The 19775-nt window shown below is 41.4% G+C and overlaps 1 protein-coding gene across 2 annotated transcripts; it reads left to right on the forward strand.

The window, feature by feature from the left end:
• Positions 1 to 759: 759 nt before the first annotated feature.
• Positions 760 to 19266, forward strand: spata6l (spermatogenesis associated 6-like). 2 transcript variants are annotated; one of them, XM_075451225.1, is made up of 12 exons: positions 760 to 1012; positions 3728 to 3865; positions 4183 to 4231; positions 5514 to 5555; positions 7756 to 7880; positions 8144 to 8236; positions 8685 to 8948; positions 10380 to 10479; positions 11226 to 11272; positions 15507 to 15628; positions 15719 to 15791; positions 18757 to 19266. In XM_075451225.1, exons 1-12 carry the CDS (start codon positions 1004 to 1006, stop codon positions 18820 to 18822), a joined length of 1128 nt encoding a protein of 375 aa, XP_075307340.1. In that variant the 5' UTR covers positions 760 to 1003; the 3' UTR covers positions 18823 to 19266. The 2 variants fall into 2 exon arrangements, 1 of the variants encoding a protein (XP_075307340.1); XR_012767488.1 differs by lacking the exons at positions 760 to 1012; positions 3728 to 3865 and having other exon boundaries at positions 3938 to 4231; positions 18757 to 18916; positions 19024 to 19266.
• The last annotated feature ends 509 nt before the right edge of the window (positions 19267 to 19775 follow it).

Genomic DNA, 19775 nt, shown 5'->3' on the forward strand with positions numbered 1-19775 from the left:
TTGTTCGGCTCGAGGCGTCAAGCGCGGGCGTACACAGGTGGGCCAGTGGTGTCGATGTGGTGCTCTACACCGTGCTTGGCTGTAGAAGAGGAGAAAGTGGGCTGGGTGAGTGCTGGAAACTCGGCGAGCAGCCGTTGGAAACTGTCCGTGACAGAGAGCAGGCTGGAGAGGTGTTCTGCACCAGAGTCGCTGAGCGCGCAGGCATAAGAACAGAAAGTGACGGCGTCGATCAAGCGCTGATTTTTAACGTCCACTAACAGTCCAAATGCACACAAAAATCTGATCCTAAGAGGGGAACAGCGACTTTGGCAGTCACACAGTCCCAGCCGAAGCATTGGCCGTCAAAACACAGTTCAACATGCCTTGTGCCGTATGTACGGATAGGGCTTCCATTGGCGGCTTCCATGGGGGGGCCGTGGGTGTCAGCCACCACGTCCACCTGTGAAGCAGGAAGTAGACTCCGCTGTGCCCCTGTGTCGCAGAGGAATCGCCGGCCGGAGATGGAGTCGTGGATGAAGAGCAGCCCGCCAGCATGGCCGACGCTCACGGCCACTAGTGAGCGCCGGCCTTGGCGTTTCCCGCTCCACTGAAGCTGCATGGAGAGCGGCATCGTTTGGCCTTGGGGCCAAACCTGGCATGGTAGTAGCACACACCTGAAGACTGCTGCCGACGCGGGGCTGCTGCTGCGATGAGCATGTGATCATCGGATATTTCTGATACAGCAACAGCACCAGCAGGAAGAAGGGCAGCTGCGCAGGGCTGTTGACTAGCCAGGAAACACTTGTCAGCCTCAGCAGCCAGTTCTCTACAATCAGTGCTGGCAGTGTTGGCCAAAGCAGCTCTCACATGAGCAGGCAGTTGGCGCAGGAAAAGGTGGAGGAAAAGGAATTCTGGCTTGTTGTCACCGAGCAGATCGAGCATTCGGTCCATTAGCTCTGAGGGCTTGCTGTCACCGAGCCCTTGAAGAGAGAAAAGCCTGCTATCTCTGTGTCAGATAGTTTGAATGTTTTCAGTAAGTATTCTTTCAGAGTTTCATACTTTCTCGTCAGAGGAGGACGTTTAAGAAGGCTCACTACTCTCGATGCCGTAGAACTTCCGAGAGCAGATACCACATAGTAGTATTTCGTTTCGTCGGCCGTTATCTGACGCAAGGCAAACTGTGCCTCAGTCTGAGCGAACCAGGCAGAAGAAGACGATTCCCAGAATTCGGGTAGCTTGAGAGACACAGCGTTTGCGGTCATGGCGATCTGGATACGTCCAGTAAACAAACGTCGGGGTCACCAGTGTGGAAGTTGCCTTTAGGCGAAAAGATGAGCCGAAAACTTCTCACATTAAGACTCTGTGAGTCGCGTTTATTAACTGACAAAAACTCACAGTTCCAACTGACAGCTCGCGCATCAACAGAACAGCTGTTATCATGAAACGTCACCGGATCTCTTAAAGAGACCGCAACTATTAAATGCATCATAACATTAAAGACGATGAACCAACAACATAACAGATAACAGAACACATATAAGAAAGTGAATTATGCCGTCAGTGTTGAGAGCACTACAATATCTTAATTAAATAGGTTTTGATACACAGTACCAGTGAGCAAAAATGAGTCCAAATATTTCTGTACCAGATTGTAATGGAGAAGCAAATTAATTGAATAACTAGGTATTTCATGAGAAATTTGTGTTCTACTAATCATTAGTTGGGCTACTACTGTGATGCACCCCGTAACTTAAATGTTCTTAAGTTATTGCTGGACAGGTAATGATTCTATAATCTGTAATGTGACATGATGTCATGCAGGCCTGGGTGGTAGACACTAGACCAGTTAGTGTGATCACTATATAAATATTCACATATATTCTTCAACTAACCGTGATCTAATTATTCATTAAAATAGGACCCCCCATCCCAGGCTCACTAGAATGCATGCACCACAAAGCAACATTTGTCTAGTTGTCCAATAAGTAGTAGTTTCACATTCTTGTGAAAGTTGTGAGATGGTAATGGGTCGATAGTACACTTTTGTTTTCTGTAGGGCACTATTGACCAATGTATTTCACCATCTGCCATGAGATGGACCTGGATCTCCCAGTCTGTCCCCTGGTAACTGCTTATTACTAGGAATTATTAGGGAAGTACTTATGATTAATGAACTATCAAGTTACTCCTCGTTAGTTGATTTTTTTTTTAATTAACTGTCCATTAACTAATTATTAGTTTGCCTATAAAAGTTGTAAAATGAATCATTGAGCCTCAGCCCTCATTTATGATAGTTTGATGTCCTTCAGCTGAGAGTCACCTGATTCATCTCCAAACTGATGGAAGATGAGCAGATATTCCTGTTTTTATTGGCATATTTCACATAGGGCAAAGCTTTTGTTAAGAGGAATGAAAAGAAAGATTTGCATAGTTTCCCCAGATCTGTATATAATCTCCCTTTAAATTGGATTAAACTTGGCCCCATTCATAGTAGGCCAGCCAGACAAATTGAACAACATTTCTGAGGAAGGTTAGTAATATACTTACCTAAACTGATTATCCAAAGCTATCAACAAATCCCAGTTGAACAAGAAAACCTAATAGGTACTGTCAAAAGGGTGAAACCCTTCATACCTGTGTGAGCTGTTCTTTACTTCAGAACTGTATCTTTTTCTTTATAAGATACAACTGTAGGACAAAAATAATGATATGACATTGATACTGTAGTACTTACAGTACTACAGTATCAAGTACTGCAGTATTAAGTACTGTACTTAATGTGTGCACTGGGCCTCAGTTACATATTGGCAATATTTACTTATGAGAGAAATATTGCACTTTTTATTTTAATACATTTATTCAACAGCTTTCATGGTCTCTGATGTCAACCTGGTCACAATGTGATTTGCATGTAAAAGAACAGCCTCGTCTCACCAGACTAAGTACATTTGTTCACTTTTCCAAAACATAGTAGTTTAATTATCCTTGATTTTAACTTGTGAAACAGAAACATATCCCCTCGGTTGTTGTTTTCTTTAGGGCAGCACTCATGTAACATGACGAGTATCGCAGCATGTATAGTAAAATGTAGAAATCGTAACCTCTTAGCATCTTATTACTGTCAGCCGTGTATTTTGTAACCCGTAGACTTGATCATGTGCAGGAATTCAAACACCCAACCGTTCACAGGTCCATGGAAAAGTAAAGAGTGATGGGTGGGATGAAACATTTTCCCACTGAAAACTAGGGCCTCTCAACATCCCTTTCTTTCTCCGTATAAGCGTTTGAGGCCAAAAGAACATTGGTAAGATAGATTTTCACAAAGAAAGAAAATGTAATTCAAAGTCAGCCCTGTGGTCTGTGTTTGAAGAATCAGAAATCATCTAAGCCGGTCAGGTCCAGTTGAGAATGTAAGAAATGAGCTTATGCCAAGGCCAACAGTGACTGCACTCTCACAAGCCTCAACGTGAAGCAGTCAGTGTGGTTTTTAAGTTTTTCATTCATTCATTTCTAAATTCACAACATTATGAATTTCAAGACAAAATCATTTTACATATATCACATCATTAAAACATATCACAGCATATATCATTAAAGGTAAAACATGAAGTAAAGGAAATGTTATTTCTTTTAAAGTAAGTGTTTACACCCTCTGCTGGCTGCCTGGGTAATGCAGCTCTGCCACAGAGCCGATATGATCTCCAACCTTCCTTGACTGAGCTGTAATTTGTTCCTCCTTTGTTCCCAGGTTTCTTGTCCTGGAGTTCATTTGCCAGCCAAAGATGATATCTACCTCAGCATGTGCTTCATGGGCCAATACCGCCAGTCTGAAAGTCTCCCTGCTGTCTTTCCTCTGCTGCTCCATGAGAAGTTGACCTTTGAAAAGGCACATGTTTACCTATTATTCCGGAGGAAGACTGATAGCTAGTGGTCAGATGTTATCAGTGATCTTGGTTGTTGAGCAGTGAAAGAAGTGTGTAGACAGAGTAGAGCAGGTTGTGCATACTGTATATGAAAACATATTCCAATTGTATTCGAAATTGTTTGCTTATCATCAATTAAGTCCACCACAATGAATGACTTTAGTTTAACATTTTTATTCGACTCTTTACCAACAAACCTATCATTACCAACAGAAACAGGATGTCATTTTGTGCCATGATTAGCCTAATTTAACAGCACAGCTGGGTTCTTTTTCTGGAGATTTTCAGGCACGCAGTTGACCCCAGAGACATCGCCGTGATGCTCGAGTGTAAGTGAAAGTATCATGTTCCAATTTCTGTTCACCAATTTGCATAGTTGTTTGGAGGTTCCTCAGTCTTCTCATTCAGATTTATTGGACAAAAATAATCAAAGCTGAAGAGCCACTCGCAAGACTGTACTATTGCTTTTGATCAAATGTGATCCTCCCGACTAACAGATTTTTAACAGTTTGTAATAGAGTTTGTAATAGAGATGATATTTAAGTTATACCCTTGACTAAAAAAGGATAATTTATTACGTCTTCAAACCTTTTTCATTAAAGATTTCAAGGCATTCAGTAGACACCAGCGGTGATTGTGTAGATTTAATTTTAGATATGTTTCCCAGCACAAACATGGGGTCACTATGGCTCAGGTGGTGGAATGGTTGTCTTCCTTGGACAATCACTGAACCCCCACATAGCCCTCCATGTGCTCAATGGTGTGTGATTGCAGAACAAAAGCACTGGATACAAAGTGTGCAAATATGTCGTGAAGTGCTTCACAAGCGTGTGTGTGTGTGTGTGTGTGTGTGTGTAAAAAGGCAAATGAGGAACATGATTCAAAAACATCAAATTGTTGTGTTAGTCTGACTGAAAACAGACTTTTAAAAATACATGGAAATTTGTTAGTCGGTACCAATTGGCTGCCAGTTAAACTGTTCGTCAGTTGTATTTGTCTGTGATGTCATAGATCAACCAGAAAGAGCCCAATACTCACAAGATGGAAGGAGGCTTATCACCACCTATCCAAGCAGAGACGGACATACTTTGATCAATAAATTAGTGCTTGTATACTGCGGCAGGAAGGCTGTCCAATCAAATGGCCTTGTTGAGCGTTAAGTGTGTGTGAATGTTTTTTTTTTTTATACTGCTTTCTCACATAGCTCAGGTGCTAAAGTATTCGTCCACCAACCTGAAAATCAAGGGTTGCTCGTTTGCCCTGCCGCATGTTGAAATGTCCTTGGGCAAGACTCTTAACCCCCACTTTGTCCTCTATAAGCTCACTGCTGTGTGACTGTAGAGAGAAAAAAAGCCCTGTATACTGCTATGTAGACTGCAAATATATAAGATGTATGTATGTCCCGATGTAAATGGGTCAATAAGGAACAAATTAAAAAGCACCTTCAAAAGCGATGACCTTTAACCATTTAGCTCCAGAACAAGCATAAACCCTGTGTTATCCACTCTATTTTTACTGTCTTCATCAGATTTGACATTACATAGCCTATAGTTCTTAACTGTATCTAGACTTCATTGCATCTTACTGCCCTAACTTGTTGCTTTTCCACAGATGAGACTGTCAGAATAGAACTGGTGCAGCTGATTCCTCCAGGTATGATTATTTATGAATTCTACTGGGCAAAAATAAATATGCTTTGGCATTTGTTTAAAATTGAATCCAATATATTTTAATCAAACCTATTACTAACAACTCATCAATCTGATGGAAACATACAGTATGTTAGGCATTAAAATGAGGTTCTGTTGAGTCATTTTGTTTCCACAACGATGCAAACAATGTCCGGAACATGTCCTTGAAGAATGTATTACTCTCTCGTGTATTTATTCCCATGAAATGTGTCATTTTTAGCATATCAATGGATATGGTTTCCTCCACAGTCATGCCAACATTTTCATGCTCCTGATTCAGTGAGTCCTCCATTCCAAACAAACAAATGGGTTGTTTTTTCATACCCCAACAGATGACCAACGGGTTGCCTCATGAACTCGTGATTTCCATAACAGATCAAATATTTCTTTTGACATGCAGCAATGTCTTCTTAAGATGGACAGAGGGGGGCTCCCCCTCTGTCCATCTGTCCAGGCTCCCCCCTTCACATGTACATGTGAAGGGCTCCATCTGAGCCCTTCACATGTACATAGGGATGGGAATTGATAAGATTTTTACGATTCGAATTCTATTTTCGATTCTGCTTAACGATTCGGTTCTTTATCGGTTCCCTTATCGATTCTCATTTGGAGAAAAAGGACAACTAACCGGTCGATTAGCATCAACTTTGTTTAGTTTAGAAGTAACACGAGTCATGACCTTACAAACCCAACAACGGTGAGGTCCACATTGGTCTATCATGGCCTGGGTAATTGAACTCTTCCTGCTCTGGTGAAAGGAGAAGCTGGAGGTAGAGGTGAACTGGGGGTAGTACCACCAGCCTCTGGCTCTGAGCCAGTCAGGCTCTGTCTCTCATGATTTCATCTAAATGTAATGCCTGAGAAGGCATTCATTTAACCTTAACCGTTACTAACAGCAGCTTTTACAATGAGGCAAATGGCGCTAACATGATAGGCAGTGTTTGTTAGTTAGTTAGTTACCTGCAGTGTTAGTTGAGGACATGCTAACGTTGCTAACGTTGCTGGGTTCAGATTCACCGACGTTAATCATTCATTCATAGTTATTGCATGTTGGTAGTATTTCCTCCCTTTGGTGAAATATTCACTTTGCAAGTTGCCCTGTTGTCGTCTTTTTTAGGGATGTGTAAACAAACTTTCGAGCGTTTGTACCGCTTGGGCGCCATGTTTACTGTTGACTGCTGGTTGCACCGGACTCGCCACGCAACGTTGCGTGGTGACGTCATTCGCGCCCACTGGAATCGATAAGGGAAACGTTTGCCAAATCGCCAAAGAACCGGTTTTCGATTCCCATCCCTACATGCACAGCAATACCCATGAATTTATTGTCATGCTGAAGAGGCTGACAAAGACAAAGGTTTTGATCTAGTTGCTGGTGTGTGACATGATAATTAAAGCACAACAGCGTGGTGCCGTTCTGGAAGCCAAAGTTGTGAAGTACAATATCTCAACCACCAGGTGCTGCAGGGCAGTAGCACCAAAGCCAGGAAGGTGCATAGCAAAGGTCGCAGTGCTTCAAAATGAGCCAGAAGCACAGTTGTTGTCAAGACAACAAAATGTTACAATGACATTTTTCACTTGTTCAGGCAATAACATCTCTTACTGTGGGTCAGAAATCCAAACTACTTGGTTTGGGTTAAAAAAAACCCATCCTGGCTGGGGATAAGATACGGTATTTCCTTTGTACTCGGTTACTGTCACTTTAGTGATTGCCAGTTTCACATTTCACATGCAGCTGCCCTCACAAACACAAGAGGTTGCCTTTTCTTTGCCCGTAATTATAGTTGTTGTTGCCTACATGAACAAACGAACAAACTGTTTTTTTGGGTGTTCTGATGAAGATGTAACTATACTAAAACTGGTCAGGATTCTCTCCAAAATGTAAAGCTTTAAAAATACTTTTGTTCATTTCCATCTACTCCTACTATAGCTTTGGAATGTGCACATTTTCTGCCTGCTGGCTTCATACTTAGTTTGGTAAATTATATGATTTGTATTTAATTAGTATTCATAATTGCCTTTAAATTAATGCTATTTATTAAATCTCCAGGAACCTCAACAACTTTTGAACCTAGATTCCAATAATAATCATAACAATACTAATGTAATATATCATAATATTAATGATATTACTATTCTAACTATCAAATGCTTTTCTTTTGCAGTGGGGGACACTCTGGCCTACTTTGAAGAAGATGCTCGAAGTTTTTTATTCCCAGAGCCCAAACTTGTTCCCCCCTTCTCTGGGGTGGACCGCGAGGTTCTGATGATCAGAGCGGGTCACTTTCCTGTAGGTTCAACCCCCTTGATACCCCAAGCGTACAGTAAATTTGATTTATTCTTTAGAAATGTTAAAAAAAAAACTAAATTCATGGCAATAGTCAAAATAATTTCATCTTTATTAGTCAGCACGAGGACTGTTGTCTTCCTGCTTGATCGTTTTTGTTATGACTTTCCTTTTCTTTCTGTTTACCTTTTCCATTTATTTGTTTATTTTTTCAGTAGAAATATGAATTTTCGTTAGTTTTATGAAAACTAATGTGTCCTCTGCAGGGTATTGCTCCGAGGTTGGAGTTCTCCACCAAAACATCCATAATTGAGTGCTCACCTGATGCAGAGGTCAACATTTACTCTCATACACCCATGGTAAAAAAAAAAAAATCTTATGTTGCTCAAAATGTGTGTCAATTTGAAGTAAACTGTGTTCTTTAGATTTATTCAGGGTTATCATGGATGTTTAATCACAATGCACATCACATAAGTGAGAGTCTCTTTGGATCTAAAATGGATGCATCACATCTGTATCCTCATCAGTTACTGGTATGTTACAGTCACTGCTGCTGCTGGAGCTCCTGCTGTTCCTGTTTGATAGCACACAGTAGCTTTACCTCACCTCTCAGACCCTATTCAAACTCAAATTGTTGTTATAAGATCTGTTTTTTTTTTTGCAAAAGCAGTCAGAGCACTACTGTGAGGGGTATTAATAACACTGCAGTCTGTCTGCTGTGGTAGAATCGAAAGATTAAAGAGCCCTGCTGCTTATGTTATATTTGCTCTGCAGGTAGTTTTGAGGCATCCGTCCCTTTGTTTACAGAGGCCAGCGATAAAGAGGAACAGTAGGCGCTCCAGCAGAACGAGGGCCACGTCTCCTCAAATGAGACATCCTCAAACCCATGGAGGGGGGCGAGGGCACAGGGTTGACAGTGAAAGACAGAACACTGTCTGGCCTCTGTCATACAGTCCTAGATCCCAGCCCCTGTCCCCACTGAGAGATGATTACACCCAGCGTCTGGCACAGCTAAGCCTCGACTCCACACCTGCCTGCCCAATTGAATGGGACACGGGGACCTTTCAGCCAGTAAGAAGACACAATACAGCTTCATCTGATTCTTATTTTCTTTTTATGATGAATCACTTCCAGTCAGCAGGTGGCAGAGTAGAGCTATGTGAGCCATCTTTCTGCAGCACTTATTTCCACAGGACAGGGGTTTTACAGGACTGCAGCTTTTAAAATAAAAATTATGATATGACTTTTCTCACTTCATAGCTGCCTTCCTGTATTATAGAACAGAACTAGTATAGAATACTTTTATTCGCATTGCAAATTCCCATTATAGCAACTTTACTAAAGATGGTAAATGGTGCATAATTATTTAGAGCCTTTTATCCTTATCTAGGCCATGCATACAACGCTTACTGTAATAGAAAACCCCAACTGTGGTCAACGCTGATAAAAACAAACTGTAGCAACATGTCTCAAAAAGTTGGGATAGGGCTATGTTTACTACTGTGTTTTAGCAAAAATCCATAAACATCTGGAACAAAGGAGGCTAGTTCCTAGAACTTTAAGAAAGAAATGTTGTCTCATCCTTATCTGATATAGGATTCTAGCTGCTCAACAGTCCTTGGACTTTTTTTTGTGTTATTTTACATTTAATGTTGCACAAAATGTTTTCATTTGGTCGCTCATCTGGACTGCAGGCAGGCCAGTCCAGCACCAGGACTCTTCTGCTACGAAAAGCAGAGCTGGGTATCAAACTAATTCTTTTCCAATTTGAAGACAGCCACTTAAACACTCGAGGCATGGTAGCCCATTTTAAAGCAATGAAAAAAACAGACCAAAAATGTTGCGACGTATTCACAAAATGAATGCCATGAATGACGATATAATGATTGGAAGTGAGCAATTTAGGTCTGCATCAGAGCTGCATACAGCTGCATAGTCATGAAGAAGATAAAAGTCAAATTAAATTTACAATTACAAAATGTTTTCATGAATTTTTAATAATGCCCCAACTTTTTTCCAATTTATTGTTGTATATCCACAGATTGCGTTTCTTGACATTTCCACAAATGATGAAACTTTAAACGCTTTTAAGGCCCAACATTCCAAAACTTCAAAATTGATCTGAGCTTCAAAAAAATGACTGAGAAATATGATAAAAGATTGACTGAAAATGCACAAATATGAATTAAATGATGTTTGTGGGTTTTCAACATTTGTGTTTTAGTGAGACAACTATAATTATCTAATATTTAAAGTTACAGTTTCTCATCTTGTCATTGCATTAGTAACTTATTTTTGAATATTTTTTATTTTTGGCACGAGTCTCACACTTTTTGTCCTGAATTACCAGCTGACATCATACAACAGTCAGTTTTGGAATGTATTTTATGCTTTTGTTCATACGAATGTTTTTTCCTTATAACAAGCTCAATTAATGAAACAGTTACTGTGATAATGAATGCGCTCTGTAGCAGTTGGCTCACTGTGTCCTCATTCTCCCAGATGCTGGCTTCCTGGCCTGGAGCCAGACGGTCTGCCTCGCCCGGCCACTCTGCAGTATTTACCAGCCCCTCTTCCCCTCTGACCAAGTTTTCCTCCACAGGTAGAAATCCCCATACAAAGCTGTGTTTGTTGATGTTAATCACACTTTACAATCAAAGAACTGTTAGGCCGATTCTTTAATTGGAAGCCCAAGAACAAACCGGACGAATCTTAAAGCAAACAAAGTATTTATCAGTGGTCACAGGTAAAGTATGGCAGCGCTGGACTCGGAGTGACAGAGCTCTCTCAGGAAATCCGTCAGACCGAGCCCCGATATCCGGAAACATTTCATATTTATGTTCACCTTTGTCTCACAGAGGTTGTACTTGCACTCGACAGAGTATAATTGTCCAGTTTTTAGTGACATGAGCAGGCCATCCACGTCCTTGGTCATGTTCTTTGGATGAGATAAACAACGTGTGTGTGTGTGAGTGTTGTTTTACTGTACCAGACCTATCTGACCTAATAGAGATGCTTTATCTGACCCAGTTTTTTATCCCGCTACGTCATCTTAAAGTCTTGGACATACATTGCGTTTGTATGAGCAGAGTGGAAAAGTACAAACTAAGAACATAGACTATTTAGTAAAGTACAGAATATGAATACATGTCTAAGAACAAAGCCAATTATAACAGAACTTTACAACTTGCTTAAAGTTGGAGTTAATCTGCTCTGTTGTCACATGACCCAATTGTACCAAATTGCAACAAGCTGCTAGTGTAACGATGTAAACCGTCTTGCTGTTAGTGCTCTGGAGCCGGTCATCAAATAATTGCAATTTTTTTCTTCTTTATTTTACTTTTTTAGTGAGACACTCCCCATCTACCAGAAGAAAATCTTTATCCAGTGGTATGGTAGGAACTGTTTATTTCCATTTTCTTTTATGGAAAAGTTGTGGGGTATGTGTAAAAGGTGGGGGGAACACAATCAAGCACAGGTGAAGCACATTGAGGGAGGCAGGTAATCAGGGAGCAGGCTTGACACACAGGGGAAGGAGGAGACCTAAAAGACAAGACAGGTGAGACATAAGGAGAACTAAAAAAAAAAAGATTTATCAAGACATGACATAAGCTTTGCAAGCTCCACAAGAGAGGGGCCTGATAACTGAAGGCTCTGCCTCCCATTCTACTTTTAGAAACTCTGGGAACCTCAAGTAAACCTGCAGTTTGGGAACGAAGTGCTCTGTTAGGAAAATATCTTACAATGAGATCTTTAAGATATGATGGAGCTCGGTCATTAAGAGCTTTATATGTAAGGAGAAGAATCTTAAATCCTATTCTGAATTTAACAGGGAGCCAATGAAGAGAAGCTAAAACTGGAGAAATATGATCTCTCCTGTTAGTTCTCATCAAAACTCTGGCTGCAGCATTTTGGATCAGCTGGAGGCTTTTCAGAGAATATGTGGGACAGCCCAATAATAAAGAATTACAGTAGTCCAATCTTGAAGTAACAAATGCATGGACTAGTTTTTCTGCATCACTCTGAGTCAAGATGTTCCTGATTTTAACAATATTATGAAGATGAAAGAAGGCAGTCCGAGAAACCTGTTTTATATGCAAGTCAAATGATAAATTCTGGTCAAAAATAACTCCAAGGTTCCTCACTGTAGAACTAGAAGCCAAGGAAATACCATCTAGAGTGAGTAGCCAATTTCTCCCTGAAGCCCTCAGGTCCAAAGATAACGACTTCAGTTTTGTCTGAATTTAGAAGCAGACAGTTCTGAGTCATCCAGGTCTTTATGTCTTTAAGACATGCTTGTATTTTCGCAAACTGATTGGTTTCAACTGGTTTCATAGATAAGTACAGCTGAGTATCATCAACATAGCAATGGAAATTTATGCCATGCTGTCTAATAATGTATAAAGTGAAGAGAATTGGTCCAAGCCAATTCAAGCCAATAGCACATTTCATGTACAAAACAATTCAAAGTGCTTCACATGAAATAAAAGCATTGCAGCAGGGAGTGGACTTACTCTGGTGTGTGAGGAAGATTTTTCATTTACAAGAACAAACCAGAATCTATCAGATAAATATGACTTAAACCAGCCTAATGCAGTTCCTTTAATCCCAATAACATGTTCAAGTCTGTGTAATAAGATACTGTGATCGACCGTATCAAATGCAGCACTGAGATCCAACAGGACAAGCACAGACACAAGTCCGCTATCAGAGGCTAAGAGGAGATCATTGGTAACTTTCAGCAGTGCAGTTTCTGTGCTGTGATGCACTCTGAATCCTGACTGAAACTCTTCAAACAGATTATTTCTGTGGAAATGATCACAAAGTTGAGCTGCAACTATTTTCTCAAGAACTTTAGACAAAAAAGGGAGATTGGATATAGGTCGATAATTAGCTAATACTCCGGGATCAAGAGTAGGTTTTTTGAAGTTAAGGTTTAATTATAGCAACCTTAAAAATCTTTGGTAAGCCTGTTAAGAAGAAGTGCTCATAAATTGTGTTTTCTGCAGCTATCACCACTTTGTAGCCACAGGGCAGCCATGTTGGATTCACGGTAGGTGAGATTCCTCGGATCGTCTGTGTCAGAAGTCTGATTTAGGTGCCTTTTTTCTTCTTACAGGGATCTGTAACATCTGTGTTCAAACAGAATGCAGCTTATCTCTGTTCTCAGAGCCTAGAGTTTCTGCTTTCTATTTACCCCTGGATTTATTCAACTTTTTTTGGGCTTAACTCTTTGTTGGACTGAGCTTACACTGGTTCCTGAGTTTTACCAGATTCATTTAGAAACCAACCTTTTTTAATTGGACTAAATAAAAAACAATGAAAAACATGAAAAAAAAATAAATCACCAGCTCTGCCAGGCCCTGGCCACCCAGACACGAATCAAGCGCAGGACCAGGGCCCCAAGACCAAGAGCGCCACCCCACCCCTCCGACAGAGGCCCCACCCAATACCCGAGAGGGCCAGGCACCCTAGACAGCCAAACAAAGTGGGCCAGCGGAATCCCCAATGACCCTGTGTGCTAAACAAGCAGACCAGAGGACAACAAGTCCCAGACCCAGCCCCAACCAAGAACACCCGCACTCCCACACAAATCAGAGAAAGAGAGAGAAAAAAACAACACACACACTCGCACAGTTCACACATCCACTCATGGTTCCCTGGAGGCTCCCAACTCCCCAGAGGTGTAGCGCGGCAGGTACGCCTGGGGCCAGCAGCTCCCCAGCCACCACAGACCCCGAACCAGCAGACCGATTCTTCCTCCTGACTCCCTCCCACCCCAGGCAACAGGGGTGTAGGAGGAACCCTCCCCTCACCCCTCTGGCTCATCAATGTCGAGTGTATGAGAAGCAAATGTGTGATTGCATTTCTGTAAGCTACAGCCCTGAACACAAGGGTCGAACTTACAACCTAAAAAAAGAGACCTGAGTGTCATGAGTCTCCAGGTTCTGGTGTATTCTTCCCCTTTTGTGTCATTTTCCCTTTTCCCTCGTGTGTCTTTGTATTGTCTCCCCTGCTGTGTGTCCGTACAGAGGGGTGGGTGTGGCTGCCTCGGTTCTTCAGTAGGTTATCCTGGCACAGCTGTTTTCCATCCAGCTCATCAGTTCCTACTGCATTTATGCTCCGATATCACCTCCACTCAGCGCCATTTTGTTGTGGCACCTCTGTGGTACTATTGGCCATTCTAAGTCTTCTGATTTATCTATGTCAAACTTTATCTTAGCCGAGTCTCTCTTTGTTTCCTTGAAGAATCTACCACTGGAAAGCTGTCAGCTGCCAATCTGGGAATTCCTTTTTCCAGCATCTGTAGAATCTGCCAAGGAGACCAACCCCTGGAAATACCTGCCTGACATTTTTCAGCCCCACGGACCTGGTAATACCCACTCTCCTGGAAACCTTACCAGTCTGCCCGCTTGCCGACGCTCATCCTAGGTTTCGCTTTTGGCCCGGTGCTCCATCAGCCTGACCCGTCTTGGCAGTTTGTGGTTTATGTCGATGCTTCTGATGTCAGAGTTGGAGCCGTTCTCTCCCATAGTTCACCTCTGACCGGCCAGCTTCACCCTTGTGCTTTCTTTTCTCAACGCCTGTCAACTGTTGAACTGGGATGTAGGTGATTGGGAATTATTAGCGGTAAAGCAGACCTGCCGACCTGCCTTTTTATAGTGTGGACTGATCACAAAAACTTGGCGAACATTCAGTCTGCCAAAAGATTCAACCTCAGACAGGCCAGATGGGTGTTTTTCTTTGGCCATTTTTAATTTCACATCACCTACCAACCAGGTTCTAAAAAGGTGAAGCCCGATACTTTGGCCACCGGACGGTCCCCATTTGAAGCCTCTGTGGGTTATCAGCCACCACTGTTCCCTGTTCAGGAGAACGAGCTCACTGTCCATCTGTGCAACACCATATACGCTGCTACCGCAGACTATGGCGTGAGACCAAGGCCCTCTTCTCTGGACTGCTGAGAGGAAACATTTGGCGGATCGCGGTAGGATCCCGGTAGGATCCCGGCTCCTGTCTACACTACAGGTAAGAATCCGGGAATTCCTCCTGTCAGCGTCTGAGAATCTAAACTTCTGTTAAGCCACACCTGCACTTACCTGTCTGGAGGGCCAACCCCTAGAAATATCTGCCTGACACTCTTCAGCCCCACGGACCTGGAAATACCCACTCACCTGGAAACCTTGCCAGTCTGCCCGCTCGACAATGCTAATCCCAGGTTTTCCGCCCCCCCAGGAACATCTAACAAAGAATTGAGTTAACATTCATTTGTCATTTCCAGAAACCGATATCTTTGTAAATAAACCTGTTTGAATTTTATCTCCAGTGTTTTAAGTCTGCTTTTTTGGTCCAACACACTGCCTTGTGACACTGAGATAACTCAAGACTCAAGACCATAGAGAGGCTAAATGAACAATGGTATTTTAACAAATGTTATGAACCCATAACAAACATCAATAAAACAAACAATAACAATTGTTACAAACTCTTCATTACAATGTGTCCAAATGTAACTTGAATCTGACTTAGCTTTTTTTAACCTTTTGTGGAGACTTGCTGAAAACTTGTTGCAGAGTTGCAGGTGCATGAATGTGATGGACATCATTTACTCCCCACTTGCTTTGGTAGGTTGGAGAAATATCTGAAGGTGATTCCGGTTTATCAGAAGCACAAGAGTTCTCTGACAGTCATCACGGTCCTTTCCCTTCAGACCTATGGAATTCCTACGGAGAACGTGCCAGGCACAGCAGGTTTGTTTTTTGACTGGTCCTCAAAAAAGTTTCTCCCATTTTTAGCTGAGTGCCAGTTTGATTGCTCAGGCCTAAGTGTAGTTCTCACAGAGCGTGGGAAGAGGTCCACGATCGTGTTCGGGGTCTCCTAACAACACCGAAAGCTGTGCGTCGACTCGCTTACGTAAGTAATACATTAAATTCTTTACGTTAAAGTGTGCACAAGGACAAGTCATCTTTTGAAGCTATTGCTTCTCTGTATGTATGTAAGTCAGTTTTTTTCCAACAAACTGAATGCAGTTTTAGAAATGTAATGTCAGTGGGTATTCTTTTGTGAAGTATTAACACTAAATACATCCCTTGATCCCTGACATCTGATGGTGTTAAGAATGATTTGAAAGTAAAAGAAGCCTTGAACATCAATAAGTGTACACGCATCAAGTGAGATCTGTGTGATCTGGTGTTTGCATGATGCTCTCTGTACTGTGTACCAGACTATTAGTTGTGATACTGTGGAATGCTCTGCTAACACGGTTCACAGTATACATGCATAAAATTCTTTATGTACTATTCTGCTGAATTGCAGTCCTTGTGGGGGGCACTAGAAAACAAACCCCATTTCCAGAGAAGTTGGGTTTTATTTTGAGTGGTTCAAGAAGGGGACTCGCATGCAGGAGGCAGGTAGATTAAAAACAAAATAAACTTTATGACCACTAAAGGAAAGGGGCCGCAAAGCAGGATACCCAGAGAGAAATGTAAATCCAAACAAAAATTCTAACAGGGCAGGAAAATGAAGCATTGACCAACTGAAGGGACAACTTGCACAATAATCTACAAATGAGAAAAGAGTCAGGGCAGTTACCGAGGGAAGCAAGTTCAACACAGCTAGCTTAACAAAACCTAAACCTCCACTCAAAGATACCAGGTACTATAACAGTGATGATATTTTTTCCCCTGCACAAAATGCACATAGCACCTAACACTTGGTTCACAAGATGAGCAGGTTGTTTGAGGTGTGAAAACTATAAAGATCATTACATGAATAAAACTTTAAACCACAGAAGAATGCTGCCCAACATCGTTTGTAGTGCAAATTTGTAAGTTAATACCTGCCTGCTGTCTATATCATGACAGCTGAACATAAACTTTTAACTTAAATAATTTACTTTGACAGTGTCCCATATCAGCAGTATAAAGAGGACTTTTTGGCATTTTGGAAGACATATAAGTACATGTCCAACTAGTCTTTCATCACCAAACCAAGCATGGTTTCCATGTTAGCACGATTCACGACATTGATTTTATTTTACTGTAACAATAAAGCTTTTGGCACAATGTCAGGCTCAACAAACTTGGATTAGCATATTCCTTGAGCTGAGAATCTGCATCACAAGTTGCTGATTCAACACTGAATTCTGCTCTAAACAGATGACTTTTAGTTTGGATTAAATTCCTTGGAGGATCAAATTTTTCAGAAATGATTTGCTGAAAAGATGTCACGGAATCAACTTTGTATGGTTAAATTTGGTGTTTAAAATGTTCAAATTTGATTAACATCTAAACTTAGTATACTTCTTGACTTTTAAGATGACTGTTGTGTGTCTGGCCTGGTTGGCAGTTTGGGGGGCTTGTGGGTGGAGCTGTCTTGCGGTGTGGGGGGTGGTCGCTCGGGGGCCATGGGGTGGTGGCTGCTGGCTCTGGGTCGGGTGGCCGTGCCGCTCTGGCATGAGTTGTAGTGCTGGGCCTGGGCCCTGGTGTCTGCTGGTTGCTCTTTCAACCCAGTTATCTCGGGGTCTTAATCCGATCGCGAGTAACCCGATCCAATCCAATTTCTTGTCCGATTAAGGTGCATACATGAACTTAATTACTCAGTTTTATTGTAATTTAGCCAATAATCCGATCCTTTCAGTGCCATGTAACCCCACTGACTGTCTGACATGAACTTCCAATACTTGCCTCACGACATTTAAATGTTATTCTTAGTCTGATTGCTGTCAGGGATATTATCAGGACAAGACTCAATTAATATGACGTGACTTTTTGCAGACAATTTATTCTGAAGTTACCGTAGTGATAGCCTGGATAAAAAGATATCCACCTTTGTGACTGTGAAAGATTATTTTAGCTCAACATTGCTTGCTAGGCCTATATTCCTGCTTCACAGTACACCCCTCCAGTCTGTGGTGAGAGCAGGAAGCAAAACTAACTGACAAGACTGAAGGGACAGGCTCTTCAAAGTGAAACCGTAAACACTTACTAAACATGGAACAAGATTAAAGAAACATGTTGAACACTGATCTGGACTAGGACACTTTGACAGAACATGCCATGAAAAAATAAAAAAAAGGTCAAAAACAAAAACACAACAAAACTGAAAGTGAAAAAGGCAACAAATTGTAACTTGTAAATTTGTTTGAACCTTTGTAATGAATAAAATAAAGACAGAAATGTCAAATTCTTCACTGATTTGACTGATTACTGCTTTCTATTGCTTCTCTAGTCAATGAACAATTTTCACTTGGTTGTCTCCTGTTTTTAAGCTACAATGCAGTGACTAGGCTTGTTCTGTTGCTGTATGCATCTGCTAAGGAGGCAACCCCCTCCTAAAGAACCCAGTTCTGATTGTCCAACTCCACTCGCCTGCTCCACATCAGCCCTGTTCAAGTAAAAAATTTGAGAGAGCACTTCAGTTGTTTCATGCTCCAGATAACGATGGATAAATGTACCCACAATGCAAAACATGAGACACTTGGGCATCAAATCTGATTTCAGGGGGACCTTTTAAAGTCTGATATTTCAGCGATTGTTGGTTGGATTGACCGATTTTCTTTTTGTTAGTTATAGTACGCAAACGCATGTGACCAAATGAAACTGAAGTTGTGAACATGTTAAAAGATGTTTGTGAACATGAAGATGTCGACTTTAGCCTTTTGGTCAAAGCACCACTGTATAAGCACAGCCTCATGGAGCTGCTCACTAAAGACAAAGAGAAAGTTGTGTTGCACTTATTTCTCTTTTTTACCTTTCTTTTCAACCTGTTATGCATTCATGCCTGAAATGGCTGTAAGAAAGCTATCGACATTAAAGACAGATGATAAACAATCTACGGTGACAGAAGGCTTTTCTCTTCCATTTTTCTTGTGTTTCAGGGGGCCACAGTCTCTGAGGTTGAGGAGGTCTTAGCCCGGAGGTCCGTTTCTCCAGGCCCACCGTGATGACCTGGCCTTGGTCTGGAGAGATGTGGTGGAACTGCTGTGTTTCTGAGTTTCACTTACAGAAATGTCAAAGCATAATTTAGATGCATTGTATGTAAGTTATGCTCCTAAATTGATTGAGCAAAAACTTGATGTAAAGTTACATAAATGAATATTTACATAAACTCATCAGTACTCCTGTCCTTTCACCCACTGCTATAGATGTCAAGCTAGGACAATCTTGGAAGTGAGCTGGACATTGAAAACAAAGCATTGATGAAAATGTCAGTTAAACTGTCAATCTGCCTTTTAACTCTCCTTCAGGGAAGAAAAAAAATGTCTTCAGACTGTGCAGGTGTGTCTGTGTTGCAGTGTTGTGATAGATGTCCACTCGCTCTGTATTAGTTACTAAAAAAATCATGTAAATCATATTCAAATAAACCTTTTTGAGCTGAACACAGCTTGGAGGCAGTATTATGGGTTTACTGTCATAATCTATCAAGCTGACATTGTCCAGTCCTTGGGTAGATCGCCCAAAGGCCATTAAAAGCAAATTGGCTCCATGGCAAATCCAGTTCTATGTGAGCTACTGCGATATATTTAAGAAATAGCTGATCGTGACTGTGAAGCTACATAAGGAACATTGTGATCTGTTGGCCAACGGCTGCTGAAACAAAGTTCTATTTTGGTACATTGCACTGTATATAAAGACGGATGAAGCTTTCACCTCTTTCTCAGACTGAATAAAAGTTCAACCAAAATATGTTGGAATGGGATGCTGCCATCTTGCACCATTAAATCAAATCAAATCAAATCAAATTTATTTGTATAGCACATTTCATGTACAAACAGTTCAAAGTGCTTTACATAAAATAAAAGCATTGCAGCAGGGAGTGGAAGAAGCATTAAAATACATAAAATAATATAAAGAGAAACAAATAAAATAATTTAAATTAATTTAAAAACAGGCAACA

Source organism: Odontesthes bonariensis, chromosome 19 (assembly GCF_027942865.1).
Source record: "Odontesthes bonariensis isolate fOdoBon6 chromosome 19, fOdoBon6.hap1, whole genome shotgun sequence".
NCBI classification, from domain to species: Eukaryota; Metazoa; Chordata; class Actinopteri; order Atheriniformes; family Atherinopsidae; genus Odontesthes; species Odontesthes bonariensis.

Excerpts from the sequence above, each read along its gene's own strand:
- spata6l (XM_075451225.1), top strand. Across the intron at positions 11,273-15,506 it reads AATCTTTATCCAGTGGTATG|GTTGGAGAAATATCTGAAGG; the intron begins GTAGGAACTGTT and ends TTGCTTTGGTAG. Across the intron at positions 15,792-18,756 it reads CTGTGCGTCGACTCGCTTAC|GGGGCCACAGTCTCTGAGGT; the intron begins GTAAGTAATACA and ends CTTGTGTTTCAG.